Source organism: Lissotriton vulgaris, chromosome 9 (assembly GCF_964263255.1).
Source record: "Lissotriton vulgaris chromosome 9, aLisVul1.2, whole genome shotgun sequence".
Classification (NCBI taxonomy): domain Eukaryota; kingdom Metazoa; phylum Chordata; class Amphibia; order Caudata; family Salamandridae; genus Lissotriton; species Lissotriton vulgaris.
The window spans coordinates 1,227,655,108-1,227,678,009 of NC_141697.1; the positions used below are offsets into that span (position 1 = coordinate 1,227,655,108).

At 42.9% G+C, this 22,902-nt stretch overlaps 1 protein-coding gene across 1 annotated transcript in view; it reads right to left on the bottom strand.

Moving 5' to 3' along the window:
• The window catches only part of CIMIP7 (ciliary microtubule inner protein 7), a 246,714-nt gene extending 240,380 nt beyond the window's left edge, over positions 1-6,334 (bottom strand). The window contains exon 1 of the mRNA XM_086936885.1: positions 6,211-6,334. Within this exon, the coding sequence (XP_086793011.1) occupies positions 6,211-6,237 (27 nt within the window). The 5' untranslated portion in view covers positions 6,238-6,334. The remainder of the gene's footprint in view (positions 1-6,210) is intronic.
• Between the last annotated feature and the right edge of the window lie 16,568 nt (positions 6,335-22,902).

The window sequence follows — 22,902 nt, forward strand, 5'->3', positions numbered from 1 at the left end:
GTCAAAAAACAATTTTGTGACGAACCTAACATTATGTTAGAGAGGCACAACTTCTATGCCAGGAAACAAAAAGAGGACGAGAAAGTGGAAGAGTACATCGCTGCACTCAGAGTTTTAGCAATCACTTGCAATTTCGAACCTTCTCCTGATAAATTTATTAGAGACCAGTTCGTTTTTAATTGCGCATCAAGGAAGATTAAACAGAGAATTCTGGGGTGCAAGAACCCATCTTTAAGTGAAGTCATAGACCTTGCTCTTAGCATTGAACGTTCTACATTAACCAGCAAAGTTGTTATGGACCAACCTAAACAGGGTGTTAATGCTATAGACTGCTATGACTCTGATGAAGGAGAAACTCTCTGTGCCATTGCTAATAAAGGCAGAGTTCAACCCAATAAATTTAACCAAAGAAAAAAAACTTACTTTTGTTATAGGTGCGGTTCAAAGGATCACATTGGGAACGCCCCAAATTGCCCTGCTCTCAAGAAGCGGTGTTCTATTTGTAAAAAAATTGGACATTTTCAGGGGGTTTGCAGATTCGCGAAGAAACCTCCGAATGTTAATATGGTGGACTTCGATGCATGCACTGAATCTTTTAAGAACATTATTGTAACTCTTGATGCTAATGGTGACATTGATTCTATTAAGGGTCCACTATGTGCAGCTATTATTGATAATGTACACCTTCAAGTCATGGCGGATTCAGGCTCCCCATACACTATCCTTAGAGATTCAACTTTTTACGAAAAATGGGACAAAAGAGTCGAACTGATTGAATCTGATGTTAATCCCCTAGCATTTGGGGAGAAGAATATTAACATGCTAGGGTATTTTGAAGGATTAGTCCAATGCTTGGGGAGGGAGACCGTCACTAAAATTTATGTAGCAGAAAAAGGCAAAGACATCGTGGGCTGGAAAGACTTAGCCTTGATGGGTCTTTATTTAGTTCCAGGTGATGAGAACCCCATTAAAGTTGGGAAGTTACCTACCTTTAAAACTGATTTACCTGTTGCTGTAATTGATGATCATAACGCAAAGGTTCAAGAAATTTTGGCAGAATTTAAACCAGTATTCATGGAAATGGTAGGGAGTGTCAAAGGATTTGAGCATAAGATTAGACTGATACCCGGGGCACAACCAGTTAGTCATAAAGTTAGAGCTGTCCCACTGAGTGTCAGATCTGAATTAAAAATAATGTTGGATGATTTGTGTAAACAAGGTATCATTTCCCCCATCAATTCTTCACAATGGGTCGCACCAATTGTAGTCGCACGCAAAAAGACTGGGGAAATTAGATTATGTGCGGACTTACGCTCATTAAATAAGAACATTATTGTTGACTGTCACCCGCTACCGAGAATCCACGAGCTTCTGGCTAACATAGGCGACGCTAAATGGTTCTCTTTGATCGATCTGAGGTCAGCGTACCATCAGGTGTCTTTAGCGAAGGAATCCCAAGAACTTACCTCTTTTATTACTCCTTTCGGAGCTTTCAAATTCCTTCGCCTCCCTTTTGGGTTAGCGTCTGCTGGAAGCGTTTTCCAGAAGCTGATGGATGTGATGTTTCAAGGCATAGCGGGTGTGCAGGCATACCTTGATGACATCCTGATTTTTGCCAAATCATTAAACGAACACGACGTTATTCTTAGAAATGTGCTTTCAATTTTAATGTCTAGGAACATGACTGTTCGCGCAGACAAATGCAAGTTTGCAGTTAACAAGATTGATTATCTAGGGCATACAGTATCGGACCAAGGTATCACTCCCAAGTTTTCAGTCATTAGAGCCATTGAAGACGCAAAACCTCCTCCTGATAAGGATGCTTTACGATCCTTCCTAGGACTTGCAGAATATTATGCAAGGTTTGTCCAGTCGTATTCCCAAATAGTGGAACCTTTGAGAAAGCTTTTGAGGAAAGGGTCTCGTTTCGTTTGGATGCAAGACTTAGACAAGGTTTTTTGTGAGATCAAGAAGATGATTGTTTCTGCTAAAGCCATACATGCCTTCAGAGAAGATGCCACCTCAGTTATCACTGTGGATGCGAGTATTTCTGGTCTAGGGGCAGTTCTTACACAAAAGGTGAATGGTCAGGAACAAACTGTGGCGTTTGCATCTAGAGCACTCAAAGAGTTCGAACAGAGGTACAGCACTATCGAAAGGGAAGCTCTAGCTTGTGCTTGGGCGGTCCACAAGTTTAAAATGTACATTTGGGGTAGAAGATTTGAGTTGGTCACTGATCACAAGCCACTAATTTACATCTTTGATAAATCCAGTTCAACGTCCATGTCAGCTAGACTGATGAGATTAGTCTCGAAATTACAAGAGTTCAATTTTTCTGTTAAGCATATTGTTGGTGGCAAGAATTTTCGGGCTGATTGCCTATCTAGAATGGCTATGGAGAAGGACGATGAGGAGGATTTTCTTGTAGAGGACGTCGAATGTGTTACCTTTGTGGATGCAGTGGATGAAGTTAGTGATGTGATTTCTGAGGGCGATTGGAAGGAAGCCACTGCTTTAGACAATGTGTTGTTAAAAGTGATAGAGTTTACCACACGGTGTTGGCCTGAACCAAGAAGTCTGAATGGCGATCTACGTAGTTTTGCCCAAATTTCTGAGGAACTGTCTGTTGAGAACGGCATAGTACGAAGAGGTGAGAAATTTGTCCCTCCTTTTAAACTGAGGGAGTCTATTATTAATAAGGCACATCAAGGGCATCTGGGGACAACTAAAACCTCTATGCGCATTAAGCAGCGCTATTGGTGGCCCTCAATTGATGTCCAAGTTAAAAATTTGATTGACTCGTGCCCGGAGTGTTTATTATCCGATAAACATTGGCGCACACTGAAAGTTCCCCTACATCCCACGGATTTCCCTAACTCTCCCTGGGAGAAAGTTGGGGTAGACTTTTCGGGGCCATATTCCATTCTTCAGCAGGAGAATAAGTACATCATTCTTTTGGTGGACTATTTCTCAAAGTGGATGTACTTTGATTTTGTTAAGACTCCTGATTCAGATTCCACAATAACTTTTCTCAAGAGGGTGTTTGATTCAGAGGGTTCCCCCAAGTTCATTGTCACTGATAACGGAACTCATTTTGTTTCGGATAAAATGTCCAAGTTTTTGAAACAATTAGACATCAAACAACTCAAAGTCTCCCTTTATTCTCCAGCTTCGAATGGTCTTGTCGAGAGGGGGAATAAAGTGATCAAAGAGGGTGTTCAGACGGCGATTTCTTGTGGTTATAATGTGGTCGAATTTGTAAAACAAAAAATATGGCACTATAATACATCCCCTCATTGCGTGACTGGGGTCTCCCCGTTTTCCTTACTGAGAGGTAGAGAGAATCGTTCTGTTCTATTCCCTTCCTGGTTACATCAGGACCCCGCTGGTAGAACTATCGATTTGGATTCTGTTAGGAAATCTGTTCTAGAAAAACAGAGCCAAATGAAATTACAGTTTGATGGTACTTCAGATGGTAAATTGGTGGACCTGCTGGTTGGTGATTGGGTTTTAATCAAGAATCCAGGTAGGGTAGTTAAAGGACGCTCAAAATTTTTTGCACCCATCCAGGTAATTAAAGTGAGTAAGGGAGCAGCCTTTCTGGGGAAAAAGGGTTGGTGGAACAAACGCCAGCTTGTGAAAGTCTCTGATCACCAAGCAGAGATTATCAAAGGAAGGAAGCATAATGGTAACTCCGGTAATTTGGATTGGAGTTTTTGGATGAATGCCCCTTCTGTTTCTGGTGTTCCTAACCATTCCCTTCCACAAGCCCTTCAGTCTTCGGAGCAGTCTTCAGGGGAGGTTTCTCTGGATCCTCCAAACGTTGTTGTTAGCCAGGATGTCCCTACTCACACAAAAGTTTCTTCTTTCGGCAGACACATTAGGGCTCCTGAGAGATATAACGAGTTCATTAAATTTTAGACATTTGTGTTACCTGTGTTTAGATCCAGTTTATTTCATTTGTTTTCTCTTTCCATTTTTATTGACTGTTGTAAGGGGGAAGGTGGTGTAATGGCGGGCTCCGCTCGCGTTGCCGTCTTCTCGTGGGTTTGGCTCGTGGGTTCGATCTCCGTCCATCTCACGAGCCAAAGCCTGAGTCTAGTGTGTGTTTACTTTTAAGAATATGTATACACGTGCCACGGCCGTGTATCCCCTGTTGTGTTTTGAATTACTTCCCTCGCGCATGGACGGCTGAGTCTTTCCGTTTGCCATTGTAACCACCGGCTTCACGGAGACCAGACGTCCATGACGGGTGGAGTTATCTTTGAAAAGAATAAACTCACTTACCTGAATCGACTGCTTCATCCACATTTATTACAGTTTTACATGCCCTCACTTTCTCTGCATTCCATTTACCAGTTTTGTCTGGTCCCTCCCCTCCCAAATTTAAATTCTCTTCTCTCCTTGCCCCTAATTCCCACCATCAGCACCTTCCCTAAAAAACTTTTGAGCTTTCCTGGAATCCCATCTCATTCATGAAGCCTTCTCTGTCAATGTTAATAATGTTGACCCGGTTATTGTGTGGGGTATTATCGCAATTGTTTTTCTGTGTGTTGAGGATGAAAGATTTTTCTCTGAATAGCACTCGGAAGTGAGAGCTACATATATCAAACATTACATTAATTAAATCTAATTGGTTAGAGTATTACGAAATACCCCTTCCACACAGAAATACAGTTTAATATTTTCAATTCTGTGCTTTGCCTCTTCCCTCACCTTACACCCAATGACCTAGAAACTCAATTACACAAGGTTGATAAGTTCATAAACCATAGAAGTCACTTGCTAACATCTCTGAAGCTTAGTCTAGCGTTAGAAGGTTGCCGCTGTACATAGTACTCTGCTTTAATTTCATAACGTAACGTGTTCTGGGAGTTCTAGAATTAGTTTGTTTACGTTGAACCAACACATTTGATAGCATTAAAACCTTTTTCCCTCTTCTATTCCTCCGCTACCCTTCTCTATCCAAATAAGTGAATTACATATCCACCACTCAAATTACTTTCATATTTCACTATATTAACTCAAAGCTAATCCTTTATGAGTTCTGTAGTAGCGTGCTACTGGCCAAAAAAGTGCTTTAACACCCCATCAGGGGTAACAAGCGCTATATAAATGCAAACCTTTTCCCCTCTTCTATCCCTCCACTATCCTTCTGAATCCAAATAACTAACTAACCTATCCACTACTCAAATTACTTTCATATTTCACTATACTAATTCAACACTAATCCTTTATGGGTTCTGGTGTAGCGTGCTACCCACTGAAAAAGCATTTCAAACCTTCGTCAGGGGTAGTAAGCGTTATATAAATGCAATTACAATACAATACTATTAACTGTTGTAGAAAAAAAGTCCAGAACTGTAAAGGTGATTTCCCGATGACACTCGAAGTCATCCACATTTATCATATGAGCCCATTAGGTAACAATCCATTTCTAAAGTAGGGTCAATGTTTTCCAACACCTCAGCATACAGTGTTTCAGAATGTGTATGTGGGCTCCACTCTCTCATTGTGGGTGTGACAAGGCACACAGAGTGTTAGGCGCTAGGATTAAACTTTTTAAAAAGTAGGACATGATTGCACTTCACACTGCATGTCAAACCTCATGCCTGTGTGTTCAATTGTAAGCAAAAGAGTAAAAGTGCGTTAATGGTTCAGGAAACAAGGTGTTACATTATCCTTTAATACCATATAAATTATTCACTATGGGACCGATTCACAGAACTAATCTGAGATAAAATCCTAAACCTACTACTTTTGGTATTCACAGAAGGCATTTAGTAGTAGTAAAGTTAGGAGTCCTAACTTTACTACCAAGTACTAAATGCCTTCTGTGAATACCAAAAGTAGTAGGTTTAGGATTTTATCTCAGATTAGTTCTGTGAATCGGCCCCTATCATGTTAGGCTGCTGCAAGGGGCTGATTTCTTCTATCAAAGAAGGTAATCCTATGGTTATTTTACGATTTTCCCATCCTGCTGGTGGCGAAACAAATCTGTCTGATAGTCCCTGAAACTCTAGCTTTCCCCCAAAAAAACATTTGAGACAAACTGGTGCATTATGGAAGTACTGATTAGTTGTTGAGTGCACTCTCAGGAGTTTGAAAGACAGATAGTTGTCAAAGACCTCATTGTAACCACAGACACATTCAAAGAGAATCACCAGGTGGACACAGTCATGGGGCCCAGCTGTGAGCAGAGATTCTTACCCAGGATCCAGCGATGGAGCTCTCCATGGCCTTGAAACCCCAGAGGAGGATGTCTCTTCAGGCCCCTGTCTCGCGACTGACCAGAACTCTGCGAAGGGAGCCGGGTTCCAAAGGTGCATTGTTGTCACAGTGCTGCCTCCACGTTGCTAAGTGACAGAACACAGGCCTGTTTGTATACATTGTTTGCTTACATACCTCAATAAGTACAGACTGACATTTTTCCTCCTGTTTCCTCCATTTGCTCTTGACTTGTTTCTTGGCAGGCTGGCAGCGGCTGCAAGAGTTTTTGTGTTTGTTAAAAAACCCTACTCAATAGTATTGCGCCACTCCAAGCAAAGATTACCTGGATATATTGATTCTTGCGGTCGATATGACTCTTCCAGCTGCCCATGTACCTGCCCCTGTACAGCTCTGCCTGGGGGTTCGTGTGCAACTTTTTGCAAAATACTAAAGAATTATGGGTGGCACGTGGGAGAAATTACACAACGTCTCTTTTTGTTAAGAACAGTTTCCCAACTTCAAGGGAAGAAAGAAAGAGCCTCGCCAGACCCGTGTTCCCTCAACCAGACGACGTATCTTTCAGGATGGCCAAGATTTCAGGCTGTAGGGAAATGTTACTCCCTTTGTAATGCAGGGCTGATCTTAGCACGGAGGAAACGCCCTTCCTGTGGCCGTCCTACTCAGAGCTTTCTCACCTCTGGGATTGGTATTCATGGGGTCTTTGAGGTGGAGATCGGCGGCAGAGCAGTGCGCTCACATCCCAGAGCACGAGCATTCCTGTAGTTTTGCACGCCCTCTTTCTTTCTCTCTCTTTTTTTTGTAGTTTGACTATCTTTTACCAGATTTGCACATCATGAAATTGACAAAATCATCTGGCTTGACCCCTAAAATATAGACGGAAACTTCCTTTTCACACATTTTAATGTATGCATAGATTTTGAGGTCAAACTGCCTACTGTTTACTGTGATGTTTACTGTGATGAGGCAAAAAAAAAAACTAGGGCTTGGCAGAACTCGTGGAGGGTCACTCCGTGGAATTCTGAAGAGTTACAAAAGAATTTCGCGAGATTCCGTGGCGTTCCGCGGCGGGTGGAATCGGCACGTCACACAGTTTTTTAGCACCTGGAGCATGCTCTGCGATGCAAAATCAACGCGAACGGCACCATACGGCGCGCCAGAGGGCGCTGCTTCTTTGCTGCCACTCTAGTAGATTTTCTACTCGAGTGACCCACAACCACCTGCATTGAGAAAATCTCTCTGGGTGCCATCCTAGCACCTGAAATTCTAGGGAATGCCAATTCTCGCTCATCAACTTAACACTGGCAAGCCGCGCACAAGAAAAAACCCTGCCATGCGGCAGGGGTGGACTTTTGCCAGAACTCTGCATTACAAGCATAATACGGAGTAGGCAAAACTCGGCCAGCAGAGTGAAATTCATCAACCACACTTAAATAAAACCATGTCACAGGAGAGACCCATTATTGGTCATTTTCCCTTGCAAAACAGCGAATGTCCACGTAACATCGTACGCTAAAAAAAAAAACTAGCATCAGTGTTTTACCACCCAATTTAGCACGTGAAGCTAAATGACTTCCTGACTGTGGTATTTGTGACCTGTGTGCTTTTTACTATTATGTTCATTATGTCCTTAGCCCTATTCACATGTTCCAATTTTAGGATTTTGCTAGCTGGTTTCAGAAGCCTTGACCGCGTTCTGTGCCAGTTGCTGTAGTGTTCCTTGTCCTCAGCGGCGGCCGGCACAGGTAAACGCGGTGGGGTGTGGGGGTGAGGTGGTGTTGGGTAAATCAACAGACGACACAATAAGAATAATTAAATGAATAAATAATACCTATTGTCATCTGTCGACATACCCCCGCCTCGCCCTGCCACGCCCCACTCACTTAGAAGTTCCTGCCACCGCTGCTTGTACAGTTGGTCCTGTACTTCTCTAGTGCGCTCCAATTTGGAACAAAACTTTCTTACTGTCATCTCACTGACTCCTTGTGCCAGCACTACTCCACCTATTGGTGGTGAGTTTTCCTTACTACCACTCAGCAAAAAAACTTCTGGGATCCATCAACATGCTACTGTGAAAGTGGGTTGCGCAGGAAGGACATCGTCAAGATGGTGACCGGGATGGTCCCATTGAACTGAGCACCACTATCTCAGCATAGTGTACAACATCCTAACCAGACTTTTATAAATTGCTGCATCATCATAAGTGTGGTGCCCTTGCCTACTGGCTGCCGCTCAATAGGTTGGGGCTCCCGATTAGCGGCGCAACCTGGCGAGGTTGGCCGAGCAACGGCCTTCACTGCTTCAGGAGGTGTGTGCGACGAGGCATCTTCAGTGCAGCGGTACTCTTCCCCTCTCCTTGGGGATGTCGGGGGCACAGCAGCTCCAGGAGTCAGAGGAGTGCCTGGATGTGAGGGCAACTTTCTTTTGCTTTGCTGCGTTGAGGCCTAGTGTGGATGGCTGAGCTGCTGCTTCGATTGCTGACTACCCCGTGGGGTCATTGGCCACTCCCCGTCCGGAGTAGGGTGTTGTGTCTGTAGGAAGCATTCTCATGAGGGTTGCTAAGGCATTCTGGGGTACCTACGCAATTTTAAGCAACAGACAGGTCTCCTACACACCTGAATTCTAACCAGGCATTACCTTGCTGTGCAACTCCCCGCTCAATGTATAATGTGGGCAAAAGGGTGGAGGCGAGCCTCTATACATGGCGGGATCTCTTCACTGATAAGATACTTTGTCGCTTTGAGGATTTGATGGAGAATTATGGTATACTACCAGGATCCTTCCTCCTTTATACTGCCATTGTCCGCCAAGTCCATTCAATCTGGAACAGGACCCGCAATGAATCTGCAACATCACAATGAACCATAGAGGAGTGGGTACTGCCCATCATGGGCACGGCCATGCCACCACCTCCTAAAAAACGATGCTGGTGGGATTTCTGCCCCCCTCCTCCCTTGAGGCAAATGGGGCTGATTACCCCTCAATCTTCCCCTAGTGGGAAAGCCCACTAGACACCAAGTACATAATATACTTATATATATATATATTCACAGAAAAAACCATAGGTTATAGACCATATATAGTTAGGAATTTGCATTTACAAAACCTTGAAAATTCACTGAAAAAACCATAGGTTATAGACCATATATAGTTAGGGATTAGCATTTAAAAAACCTTATTTTATTTGCACAAAACCATTGAAATTCCATATATAGTTAGTTGCACTAACTATATATCGCGGACCCGCAATCCACTGCTAATGATGTCACATATTACATCATTCATGACATGGTCAGTGACATCACTGATGACATCACTGATGACATCTCAAATGACATCACTGATGACATCACTGATGACAACACCCAGTGACTGTATGTTTCTGTAAAGTTAAAATATGTCTTACATATTGAAGAATGAGTGGATGTATAAGTGTCTGGATGAAGGATTTAGTAGGTGCATGACTGACTGTATGAGAGAATGATTAAATGTGTCTCACTGAGTGCATGGGTTAGTGATTAAAGTGTCTTAATTTGGCAATCATTATTTATGTTCTTCTGTAAACTGCTGCATGTTTAAATCAGTAGCTATATCAGTAACTATATGGGTTATTGAATGGTTGCCCAAGTATTTGTATGGGAGACTGAGTATGTGTGTGGGTGGCTGGGAGGTGTATAACTCTGTGCATAGATGTGTGAGCAGTTGATTACCTAGGTGTATGGGTTCAAAAGTGCATGTAGAAACAGCTGTATGGACAGTTGACTGTGTGCATGAGTATATTGGTGAGTGAATGGATATCTCAGTTCTACATGTTAAAGTAAGTACATATGTAAAACACACTCCATGTGAGAGTTGACATATATAAATAACTGAACATAAGAGCCAGTGAATTGGCATTTTTTTAACTCATTTTCAGTGTTTGTTTATTTCAACAGTTTGTTTATTCTGGAAAACCTTGAGGGATCTACACATATGACCCCTTGCTGAATATGGAATTCTGTCCACTTAATGGAAATCTATAGCTTTTCGGGAACAGCTGGGCATTCGGACGGTGGGCGATGTGATGCTGAATGGTAGCATTATGAGTTTTAACTGGCTACAGGAGAAGCATGGTCTGTCCAGCGGCCAAATCTTTAAGTATCTCCAGGTTTCACAAACACTCAAAACTGTTATCTCGGATATCGTCCCCGGTCCCTAGTGCCCTGTGCTGGGATATTTGTTAAGAGGAGGCGATAGGATTAGGAGTATATATCAAGTTCTGATAGAAAGATTGCCCGACGATCTCGAGAAGCACAAGGCTGACTGGGCAGTCAGACTTCAAGATCCGGATACCGATCTTGATAAAGCTTTGGGTTTGGACAAGCAGGTACTACGGTCCTCAAACTTGAAGGTCCAGCATTTCAAAACACTCTTCAATTTGTACTACACACCATCTAAGTTACACAATTGGGGTATGAGGATCAATAGCAACTGCCCTAGGTGCCAGAAAGGCCCTGGAGATCTCTTGCATATGTTTTTTTATTGCGAGAAGCTTAGCCTGATAAAAACCGAGATCGAGACATTTTTGGAGGAGCTGCTAGGCTTAAAGATCAGCCTATCCCCGACGGTGATGATTCTCTGGAGCGATAGTAAAACGGCTCTCATTAATAGTGAAACAGAGGCCTTTATTTTTCTTGCCGTCGCTGCATTGCATATTTTACTTTCAGCCGCTTGGAAGGATCCAAATGCCCCAACCTTTCAAATATGGCTGACCAGGCTTCTTGGTATTCATAATATCGAATCCACTTTATATCTCCACAAGGGTAAGAAAATGCGTGATTTTGGCAATAAGATATGGGACCCATTGAAAAATTGGAGGGAGGGGCAGTTATAATTAACTGGGGTTGGAGCCCCTTATATGTATGTTTATATGTATGTGTAAACACCTATTTATATGTATATTTAATGTATGGATTTATCTATGCTGCTTCTCTGCTTATCGAAGTATATTACCATATAATGTATCTTTGCTAGGATTTTTGTTTTTTGTAAAAAATTTCTATGCTGTATCTGTTCTGTATCAATGAATTCTTAATTAAAAAAAAAAGGAATTCTAGCTTTTCTGGATCACCCATGGGTTTCAAACTGGTTTCCACCACAAACTGGAAGTAGGTTGAGTGCATCAAAAATAGGAAAAATGGGCTACTCCTTTGAAAAATGCAAAACTATGGTAAATTAATTTTTTTATTCAGCTTTGCAAGTTCCTGAAAGCAGGGAAGATGGTTACTTCGGTACAGCAAACTGTTTGTGAATGCCATTTTAAGGGACAAAAAGACACTTTTATCCAGAGTACATTTTTCGAATTTTCCCCCAAAACTCGAAGTGTAGCAGCTGTATTTTGGCTATTTTCTCCGTCCCCTCAAGAGGAATCCACAAACCCAGGGTAACTTAGAAATCCCAGGATACTGAAAAAAGGACTCAAATTTTGACGGATACCTTATGTGGGAAAAAGTTATGGAGCCCTAAGTGCCTACTACCCCCAAATATCCAAAAAAGGGCACAGTACTGAGGGGAAAAGGTCCAGTAGTTAAGGGGGTTAATGCTCTCTAACAGAAATAATCTGTTTGGCTGGAATTCTCCTGATTTATTTCCAAAGCATGGGCATTTTTTTCTGTTATATTTGATTGAAAACATCAAAATTTTCACAGACTAAAGGAAGGAAACCAAGAAAAATATTCATATATTGCATTACATGTTGTTGGTTTAAGGAGGAAAAGGGTCACATTTACAAAATTTAAAACCTGTCTGATATTCACAAACACTCGAAAGAATAAACAAAAAAAAGAGTGCTGTCTACACTCCTCCATTTTGGGTGCAGCGCACCCGGTTAGCTTACCCTAGCCCTCAGGTTTGCTGATAAAGCCAGGCCTCTGGCATGAAAAGAAACTAGATAAATTTCTCATGCCCCACTTTGTGGACAATACACAATTGAAAAAAAGGCCTATCCAGCATAATAGGCCTGTCCGAGCACTTGCAGCCACAAGCCTATATCGTTTCAGGCTACCCTAATCAGTTCATACACAATAGGCAATTGCATTAGCGGGGTTCTATCATACCATAAACTATTATAAAAATGTGGATTAAAAGAATCATGATTATTTAAATACATCCAACAACATGGCGGAGCAGAAATGAATGCACCGCTTGGTAGCAAAGATGAAAGACAGCTCTCTCATTCTAAACCCTTTATAGAACCGTTGGGAACCACTGGCAGTCGAACTACTGACCGCAACCAAAGAATCCAGAACAGTGCTAGAAGGTAAAATGTATGCAATCACAATAGAAGTTTATCTAATCAGGATAGACCTATGAATGGCCTCTGAGAGGTCGAAAGCAACAGAAGAAGAGTGGAATATATAACAACATAGGTACACTTGCCACTTGAACACTAGAAGAAAAGAAAGTGAACCCTGAAGGGAGATCTTGCAGCAACAACCTGACATTCCTGGGATACCCGGAAAGATGTTGGGAATCACTTGTGGAACTCTTTGCAGAGAAATGGATGCTTGAAAACCTGCATCTGCATGGGAGTTGGAAAGTGGATTATTAGTAGTGATAAGTATTGACTTACCACTAGTAATAAGGCCACAAACACACTAAAAGGCTCAGACATGGTCTCAATAAATGATTCCCTTGGTAGCTGGCAAACGAGCAGGTAGGCGTAACTTATGTGACAGGTATGTAAAGCATTTAAAAACACCAATACATGAAATAAGAAAGACACAACACACAATAAAAATCCCACCCCGTTTTATAAAAATGGGTTATATTTTTATGAACAAGTAAGACACCAAAATGAAAGAACTCCAAGGAACCAGAGATATGAATTTTTAAAAGAATAAACACTTTCTAGTGCTTAAAACCATATTGCGCCACTTTGGAACATCTAGTCACACATGACCGGGACAAAGTCAAAGTTTGAGGCAGCAGGTGATAGAGCCCTGGTCGTAAACACCAAGTTGGAGACATCGGTCAAAATTTCACTTTCAGACTTAAAAACATTTCTGGATGACTTTTCTCTCAACATCGAGCGGTCCCCTCCAGCAGTCCAATTTCAATGCTACTTCATTGGATTGCTTCTCCGTGAGGCCTTGGTCAAATCCTGGAAGCCTGGAGCTCCAGAGCTTTCAGTGGAATGAACCTGAAATCCAGGCAGGGTTAAGGTTGAAAGTAGCCTGCTTGACTTTTGACGTGGAGTTGGTCGCCTTATGGAGCTTTTTGACAAAAAGTTCCCAAACTTCACCAAACTTCTAAATTTTTTCTGAAGTTCCTCTTGATGGTTAAAAGTGTTCACAATACCAACCAAAGGGTCTGGAATCTCCTTGATGGTCCTTCGGACAATTTCCACAATGCACCTGGCCAAATCCTTAAAAGTCCCCTGGATGCACTCCAGGACAGGGCCTCTTGGTCGAGATGATTCACGTAGGCTCTGCTATACTGCAGTTTGCAGGGAGTCCACTCCTTAATCCTTCTTGAAGCAAGGTAAAGTCCTTAGAGACGTAGTACCAGATTGTGCAGCAGGTGCAGTCCTTCAGAGTACAGTCCTTTGGGTGAAGATCCAGATTCCAGCAGGGCAGTCCTTCTCGTTGTAGTTTCAGGCAGCAGATTTTCACTACAATGGGGAAAACGGATTTGCCCGTTTTTTTCACTCACCGTGGCTTATAAATCATATTTTATAATGCCCTTGCTTAGAGTTACAAGGCACCGTACCCTGGAACACCTAAGGGAGAACTTACAGGTTACTTATTTGTAAAAATAAAGTAGTGTGAGACTTTGGAGTATCATTAAATCCATAGTCAAAATTGCATATACTTTTAAGGTAAATGCAAGCTGAAGTAGTGCACACTTAAGTGCATTAATTCTAATGGGCCTCTAAACCTACCTGCCCTATTATATACTAGGGATTTGCAGCTAGGCTGTCAGTACCAAATATAATTATGCCTAATTTGCATATCCTTATAATCAGAGCACTGACCCTGTGTCCGGTAAGCAGAGCCCAGGGCGCAATCAGAGTCAGAAAATCAGCATCTAGGGGTCAAAATGAGAGCACAAAATGGGGGGACACTGCAAAAAGCCCTGTTTTCTCACAGTGGGCTGTAAAAATTGTTCTTCATTGTGAGAGCCCAAGGGTACCCGGCACTGCAACCAAAACTGAGAACTCCAGAGCAATATCAGCCTGCTTTCTGAACTTTAGCGATCATGATGCACAACTACAAAGCTTAGGAAGCAGGGCAGTGGCACAATATGAAGATCTCTCAATGGAAATATATGAAGCCTATACCCTAGAAGTATATTCACTCTGGAACTGATGCAGTGAAAAGAAAACTATGAGAAGAAAACTTGAAATATATACTGATGTTCGCAGCCAAGCTAAGAGACATTTAATCACATTTTGGGATTGGATGAAGGGCTGGAAAAGGTTGCATCAGTTGCATCAGACATGAAGAGGTCTCTTTCCCAAACCCAAGCAAAGACGTAACAGACCGCTCCGAAACTTAAACGACAAGCAGTAGGCAAGGACGCGAAACAAACACAAAAGAGGAGAGGTTAATAACAATGGTACCTTAAACATTGAATGACAAGAACAGCCCGAACAAGAGGAGATGCATAAGAACGCTATAAAGTCGCCGCCATGAAGAGAGACTCCTAAACTATAACACATCTAACACTAACCAAGAGGTGAGCTAAACTGACACCATGCTCACCCACAGTTTGTAATGGGGCAACCATAATGGACCCTCAGACCTCCCCCATTGAGCGGAGACAACACAAGGTTTATAAAACAGTCCCTCACTTTGGTCTGTTTTACAAGATGGATATTTATGTTTAATTTTGAATTTGTTTGTAGAGAGGGGGAACAAGAAGATGAGAGAAGCCCAGAACACAGTTAAAAAACCTGTACTGAGCCCGCTTGCAAGTTATGAGCTGGCTTGGAAAACCAGAAGTAAAAAAGGTAAAGTCTAGGGCACTAGAATCAAGCCCAGGGAGGGAAAAGGAAAGATAAGCACAAGCACAACACCACATAACACAGAAGCGGCTGCACAACTCAACGTGCAAACCCTAAGCCAAGCGATAATGACTCACTATATAATGAACAATTAAATTGGGCAAGGTCTACACAATTACACCAAAAGATGTGTTCTATTAACAATAAGATGTAGATGAATTGTAGTAGTATTCTTACAAGAGACCTACTTATTGGAAGATGAGGTACAAACACTGAGGAAGAAATGGCCTATATGCGGTACAGAAGATAACCCAATTGCTCTTAGTTCACTAAAGTCATTGTCACCGGGGCCGGGTGTGGGGCATGAACGTGTCTAAGTTCCTATTTAAAAGCTATCACTTTTAAAAAATGCAGCCATATGATCTGAGATACTAAGGTGAAACTTTTCCCATGTTAAAGAAATACACTTTTAAAATTTTGAAGAGACTTTATCGTATATGTACGTAACATTTGTTGATCTAATTTAAATTGATACTATTTTCAGGGCTCTGATCGTGCACGGATCTTCGATTCACGTCAGACCTTTGGATCTGCTCTCTCTATTAATTAATTGGTTCGCCCATTTCTACACCTTAAGTAGGCCAGCAAACAGCTCAAACTTCCTCCGTGCAGGGGAGGAGCATTGTGTGACTGTGGCCGAGAATACAGGGAAGGCATATCACCTCCTTTAAAATCCCATCTCGCCTTTGGACAAGGTCCACAAATTTCCACCACACCCATATTTTACCTGACCAGGTACACCCCCGCCAGCCCATTCTGCCAAAAAGCTTGGTGGCTCATGGCAAAAAGAGGGTCTTCTACAAACTGCTGACAATGATAAACAAAATGGATCAATGACTATCATGCCAACAAACTGACCTGGTGCACATCCTCCAGTAATTCACAGAACAACCAGAACTTGCTGCTGGCAGACAAAACACCTTTGCAGCATCCAGAGACCGATGTTTCCACCTTTGTAGGCCCCATCTTTGGACTCTCTGTGCTCTGAGATTCAATTATTCCTCATTTTCAGTGAGTTAAACATTACCTTGATATGGCATCTCATGAGACTAGAATGCTACAACAATTAATGACGTACACCGCCCCAAACATGTAAATAGATCTGACATGATGCTGTCTTGTATACCATTATCATACTGTTGCGGTGTCTTTATTGAAGTGTTATTGTCTCTGCATCTAACAGCTTCTTTCTAGAAAACCTCAATTCCTTCGTCTCAGCCATCTCCGCTTCTACACCCCCACCCGCCAGCTCTGCTCCACAGACCACGCCCTCGCCACTGTCTCCCACATCCGAAGAATGACCGCCGGCGGCAGATCATTCTCCTACCTCGCCGCCAAGACATGGAACACCCTCCCCATCTACCTACGGCAGACCCAAGACCTACTGACCTTCAGAAGACTCCTCAAGACCTAGCTTTTCGAACAGTAGCAGCATTACCCCCTCCTTTCCCCCCACCCCTAGCGCCTTGAGACACTCACAAATGTGTAGTGCGCTTAGAAATGCTATGATTGATTGATTTTATTCCATCATATCTACTTAGATATGGGCTATTTTTTGACCTAGAATAAACGTGTAATAAATAAGTGATTTAATGAATTTGAAGAAAAATGTCCTTAATGATATAATGCATGCTTCTGCAAATGGCATCGCTTCCTGGGGATGGGCTGCCAAGGTGCACCTCTTCACCTTCTGCATGAAGCTAGTGGGCAGGTGCTCACTCCATGCTCTCAAAACTCATACGGCATGTGTGTGCTGGACAGACATTCCCTGGGCCTTCTTACATTCCCACATGAGGCTACTTCATGGCCTCATTCCGAGGGCTGAGCAAAAGTGGTTATTCACTGAATAAACATGTCATGGTGTCTAAAATCATGCATTTCTGAAAATGGACCCTGTGCAGATTTCACCTGAAAAAACATGATAACCTTCATTCACACAGGGAAAACCAGCCTGCAAGAAAGAAAACCTGCGGTAGTCAGCACTAACTCCACCGGTTATATGTCTCATTCCGAGCAAAAAAACTCAGGGCCCGATTCACAGAACTAACTTAAGACAAAATCCTAAACTTACTACTTTTGGTATTCACAGAAGTTAGGATTCTGTGTTAAGTTTGTCTTAAGACAGACTTAAGACAGACTTAAGACAAAATCCTAACTTAAGTCTGTCTTAAGACAAACTTAAGACAAAATCCTAACCTCTGTGAATACCAAAAGTAGTAAGTTTAGGATTTTGTCTTAAGTTAGTTCTGTGAATCGGGCCCTCAGAATGGGTTGAACATTACGTCCTGAGTTAAAAGTGTGTTGTGTGGTATTGGTTTTCCCGGGAAGAAACTAAAGAAAGTAAAGGAATCAAACGTTAAATGAATAATTTAGAGGCGAAACAGCCATTACAACGCGGGCATTACAAATCTTTTACAACGCAAAATACATTACAACCTATGCTATTACAACGACTGCTATTCCAACGCAGATGCTATTGCTATGCACGCTATTACAACGCATTTTCAGGTAATTAATATGGTAAGTACTTTTTACTCATTAATACTCTTTTATTAAATACATTTTTTACGAACATACATCCTGATTAATACAAATGAAACGAGGAACTCTTCAAGTATAAACGGGGGGATTATGCCCTATCTAAAAGAGAAATGTCATGTGTACGACCTAAATTGTGCTTTACACCTCTTTTCCTACTCTCTGTCACCTAAAAAAACACAAAAAAGTTTAAAAAGGAATATTTTATGTATCTTGCTTGGAACCGGCCCGTCTAAGCATCACAGCAAGGTCATTCACCTTCCTTCGAATAACATTTTTGTATGGGTTTTTATTTAGAGGCCGGAAGATATCCACCGCTATAATGATAACACAAACGATGTAATTAATTCCACGCCAAATACATTTGAACATGCCTCTTCCTGACACGAGAAGGCAGCTGCATTAATTGATTCTAGGGTAATCTGAAACGCCAGGCATAACAATGAACCTTAAAGAGCTTCGATTACGAAGAATGGTGATGAGCAGACAAACTGAGCCATGGGTTGTGACTGCAATTAGCCACTTGAATATTTACAGAGCGTCAAAATGATCAGTGTGCATTCTTAATTTCAATATCAGATGAGGTTGGCATGCGAGCGCTTGGTTATAAATTAAATAAAAGCCACATTAGAGAAGAGCGTTTAGGCTACGTCCATATTTTTGCAATATTAATTGAATATATTTCAACGTGTTTGCAAATGTAATTTTTGCTATTTCAACGTTCAGCTATTTTAACTCTTTTATTTATTGTCTTAAAGGCACATTGGAAGACCCTTGTCAAACAGTTGTCACAAATGGTTGCATTGGTCAGCCTGGAGCTGATCTCTCCACATCTTACAGCGAGAAACAAACTGGACATAAAGAATATTTACAACCACACAGCAGTTTGCAAATTTTTCGCTTTTTTATGGAAATATTCCTAAGGATATTTGTGAAAAATTCTACAAAATTCCTGGAAAACTTTTGAAATCTGCACTGAAATACCTGCCGAATTTTCACACACTTGTCAGCAAAAACACTCCGGCCTATATAATGAGTGATTGTTACTGGACGTGGTTATTCCACATTGTACAAATCTGCATTTTCTGCATGGTTACCCCATATTTTCACCTTTTTCTGGGCACTATTTGTGCTGGCTTTACACCTCTGTGTATTTTACCCCTACTAACATGGAGCAAAGTGCCTGTGCCCCCTCTTCAAACATGGTTACATTGGCATATTCCCGAATTGCACCTTTAACTTACTTGTAAGTCCCTGGTATAAGGTGTGTACAGCGCACCCATCGCCTGGAAGTTAAATGCCATTTGTACAGAGCAGCCCCTATTGTGCTATCTGCAGCATACCCCAGGGCTCATCCCTCAGCCCAACTCTGTTTAACATCTACATGGCACTGCTCGCCCACGTCACCCGTCGGCACAACCTTAACATCATCTCCTACGCCGATGACACCCAGTTGATCTTTTCCCTCACCAAGGATCCCCACACCGCCAAAACCAACCTAAAATAAAGAATGAAGGCCGTCGTTGAATGGATGAGGTACAGCCGACTGAAGATGAACTCGGACAAGACGGAGGTCCTCATCCTCGATTCCACCCCTTCGGCCTGGGACGACTCCTGGTGGCCGACCACACTGGTAATACAGCTCCAACACCCACCAACCACGCACGCAACCTAGGAGTCATCCTCAACTCCACCCTCTCCATGACTAAACAGGTCAACGCCGTCTCCTACTCCTGCTTCAACACCCTCTGCATGCTCCGCAGGATCTACAAGTGGATCCCCACTGAAACGAGAAGAACGGTCACCCAGGCCCTCGTCAGCAGCATGTTGGACTACGGAAACGCCCTCTACGCAGGAGCCTCGGCCAAACTCCTGAGACGGCTCCAACGCATCCAGAACGCCTCTGCACGCCTGATCCTCAACATCCCTTGCCGCAGCCACATCACACCCCACCTGAGAGACCTGCACTGACTCCCGGTCAACAAGAGGATAACCTTCAAGCTCCTCACCCACGTACACAAGGCACTCCACAATACCGGACCAACGTACCTCAACAGACGACTCAGCTTCTAAACCCCAGTCCCACGCTTCTGAAGAGCGACCTCCAGCCGCAGATCGTTCTCCCACCTCGCCGCCAAGACCTGGAACACCCTCCCCATCCACCTACTGCAGACCCAGGACCTGCTGAACTTAAAAAAACTCCTCTAGACCTGGCTTTTCGAGCAGTAGCAGCATTTCCCACCCCAGCGCCTTGAGACCCTCACAGGTGAGTGGTGCACTTTACAAATGATATTATTGATTGACTACTGTGGGCGTGCAAACATGGTTACAGGCCTAACCTGTGTAGCCTGAGTGCCACAGTGTAAAACCGGCAGCGCAGCCAGTCAAAATAACCAGTATTGAAAGGTAAAGACCTCCCTTTTAAATAATAATAAGTAACCCCTATGTAGGTCTTGCAACCCAAAAGGCATGATGCACAGTATTTAACAGCAGAACAAGTAGACAGTATTACCATGTCCCTACAGTGATATGGCCCAAAAAGCTACTTTAACTATGGCAGGCCTAGCTGTCCTCTATAGAAAACCAGACTGCAGATTAAAGTATCAATACTACAAACCCAAGAAAGGGGCCAGCTCGAAAAATAACCAACCTCCTATAGTCAATAAAAATCCAATTCAACTGTGAAGTCAGATGGTTAATTAATATTAAGGAAAAGTACCTTTTAGAAAGTCATCCTTTACCTGCCTGAGATCATTTCAGAAGGTTAATTAGCATCTGCCAACTCCCAGCCTCTGGTCAGCCTTGAATGAGGTGTTAGCGAGTTGTGAAATTCCTCTCAGAAGCTACACAATAGGCTGACCAGAATGGACAGAGAAGACAACTTTGAGTTCTGTAGAATATTCAGGATGGGGACTGTGCGCATCCTTTTGACACCAAGGTGTCAAACCCTACACAACAGTCTGTTTGTATTGCATGTAATACTTTGGTACACTTGAAAGGGAGAAACTAGGATGCCAGGAGAATTCTTGTGTTTCCCCTGTCTGGTTGCCTGTCACACAAAGAGTTTCAACTTGCTATTTGGTGATTATACTGTGGATTATAATAACCAGAGCCACTGGAATTATGCGATTGTGCGGCCGCAGTGATTTGTGCATAATTATAGATTTGCCGCATTTGCCATATAATCCATCATCTGCTGCATAATCTGCAGATTTTAACCCCCCAAAAAGTTTCCTGCTCAAACGGTTCAAAAGTTACTAAAAATGCAGCAGCATGTTTTGTCGCGCAGTGGAAGGCTTCTTGCAAAGGTTGACTGGTCACCTTTCTGTTGCTTATTGCTATATTTGGGTATTAAGCTGGTAATAATTAGGTGCCAAAAAACAAAGGGATCCACCCTTATGGGAAAGTATAGAAGTGTTCCTCCAGACTACGTGTGTCTCCTACAATGGTGGAAAGCACACAGCTTTGTTTATATACCCCTCACCCACCAAAAGGACCCTTGGTGGCATGCTCCATTATCGGGGTCTTCCTGCCCCGCTCCGGGAAGGGGCGTGCTATGACCTACGACTATGTGGGAGCATTGTTATGCTAGAAAATGGTAGTGTACGCATAAAGATGCTAATGCATCCCCAGGTGAGGCACTCCGTAGGTGATCATAGAATGATTCCAAAGGTTGTAGTTCAAATATTATTTATTGTTCAATAGTCTTCATATTGATTATTTCAATGATATTAACAGCATATCAATCCATAGTATTATAGTCCCTTTAGGGTAGAAAATGAGTGTGAACTCCTCCTATGCATTTCGGGCGGGGGCCCTTTGTCACGGAGTGCTGAAAGGAAGACAGGTCGGGGTCAGGGTGAGGGTCAAAAGAAACACGGAAAAATACCCATTTAAGTGCCGATCAATAGAGGTGCGTGCTATCTGTGTGCTTAATACTGACAGACGGGAGCTAAGCCGGAAGGTGAACTAGGGAGCTGGTGGGGGATGCGGGAGTCCAGGGAGACGGATGGGACGTGTGTGTCTCCTACAATGGTGGAAAGCACACAGCTTTGTTTATATACCCCTCACGCACTAAAAGGACCCTTGGTGGCATGCTCCAGCATCGGGGTCTTCCTGCCCCGCTCCGGGAAGGGGCGTGCTATGACCTACGACTATGTGGGAGCATTGTTATGCTCTCACGTAGTCGTAGGTCGCAGCACGCCCCGTCCCCCAGCGGGGCGGGAAGACCCTGATGATGAAGCATGCCACCCATGCCACCAAAGGTCCTTTTGGTGGGTGAGGGGTATATAAACAAATCTGTGTGCTTTCCACCATTGTAGGAGACATACGTAGTCTGGAGGAACACTTCTATACTTTACCATAAGGGTGGATCTCTTTGTTTTTTGACAATATAACTTGAGGCGGACGTATCCACCTCTTCTGCTATTTTGAGCATTACCTCTTCATTCCCTTCTTGCGTTACTTTGAAATAATGAGGTGCATCCAATGCCCAGTGTTAACAAGGGAAACATGTACAAAATAATGAAGTGATACCATTGAAAAATGTACTGCATTATGCTGCAAGATTTGCCTTTTCTTGACGCATAATTGACTGAACCGCGCTGCATAATTTTGGCCCGCTCCTGCTGGATAATTCCATTGGCCCTGATTATAACATAGAACAAACTTCTAGTGCTAAACAGTGTGACCAACCTGTTGTTTCTGGCCCATCAGGAGCAAAGCAGCCTTTTCCATCTCCTCTCTTCCTCAGCTACCATAGCTAACAATTCTTTCCTGGCGCAGTAGGAAGATGCTGAGGGGTAGGGTGATAGAGAGATAATGGCAAGAGATGGTCAACACGTTGGTCCTCACTGTGTCACACTTTCTACTGCCTGTCAGTGTCAGGATTAGTACTCTTTCTATTGCGTTTTCCTGTTCCATTCCTCGGACCCTTGCCAGCCTCACACTGGCTGAAACCCCACTCATCCACAGAGCCAGAGCAGGTGGAAAATCTTTCTCTCACATTGCAGCCAAAACCTGGAACGAGCCGACAGACATCAGACGCGCCCCCTCCCTGAACACCTTCAGACAGACATGGCTCTTCAGCT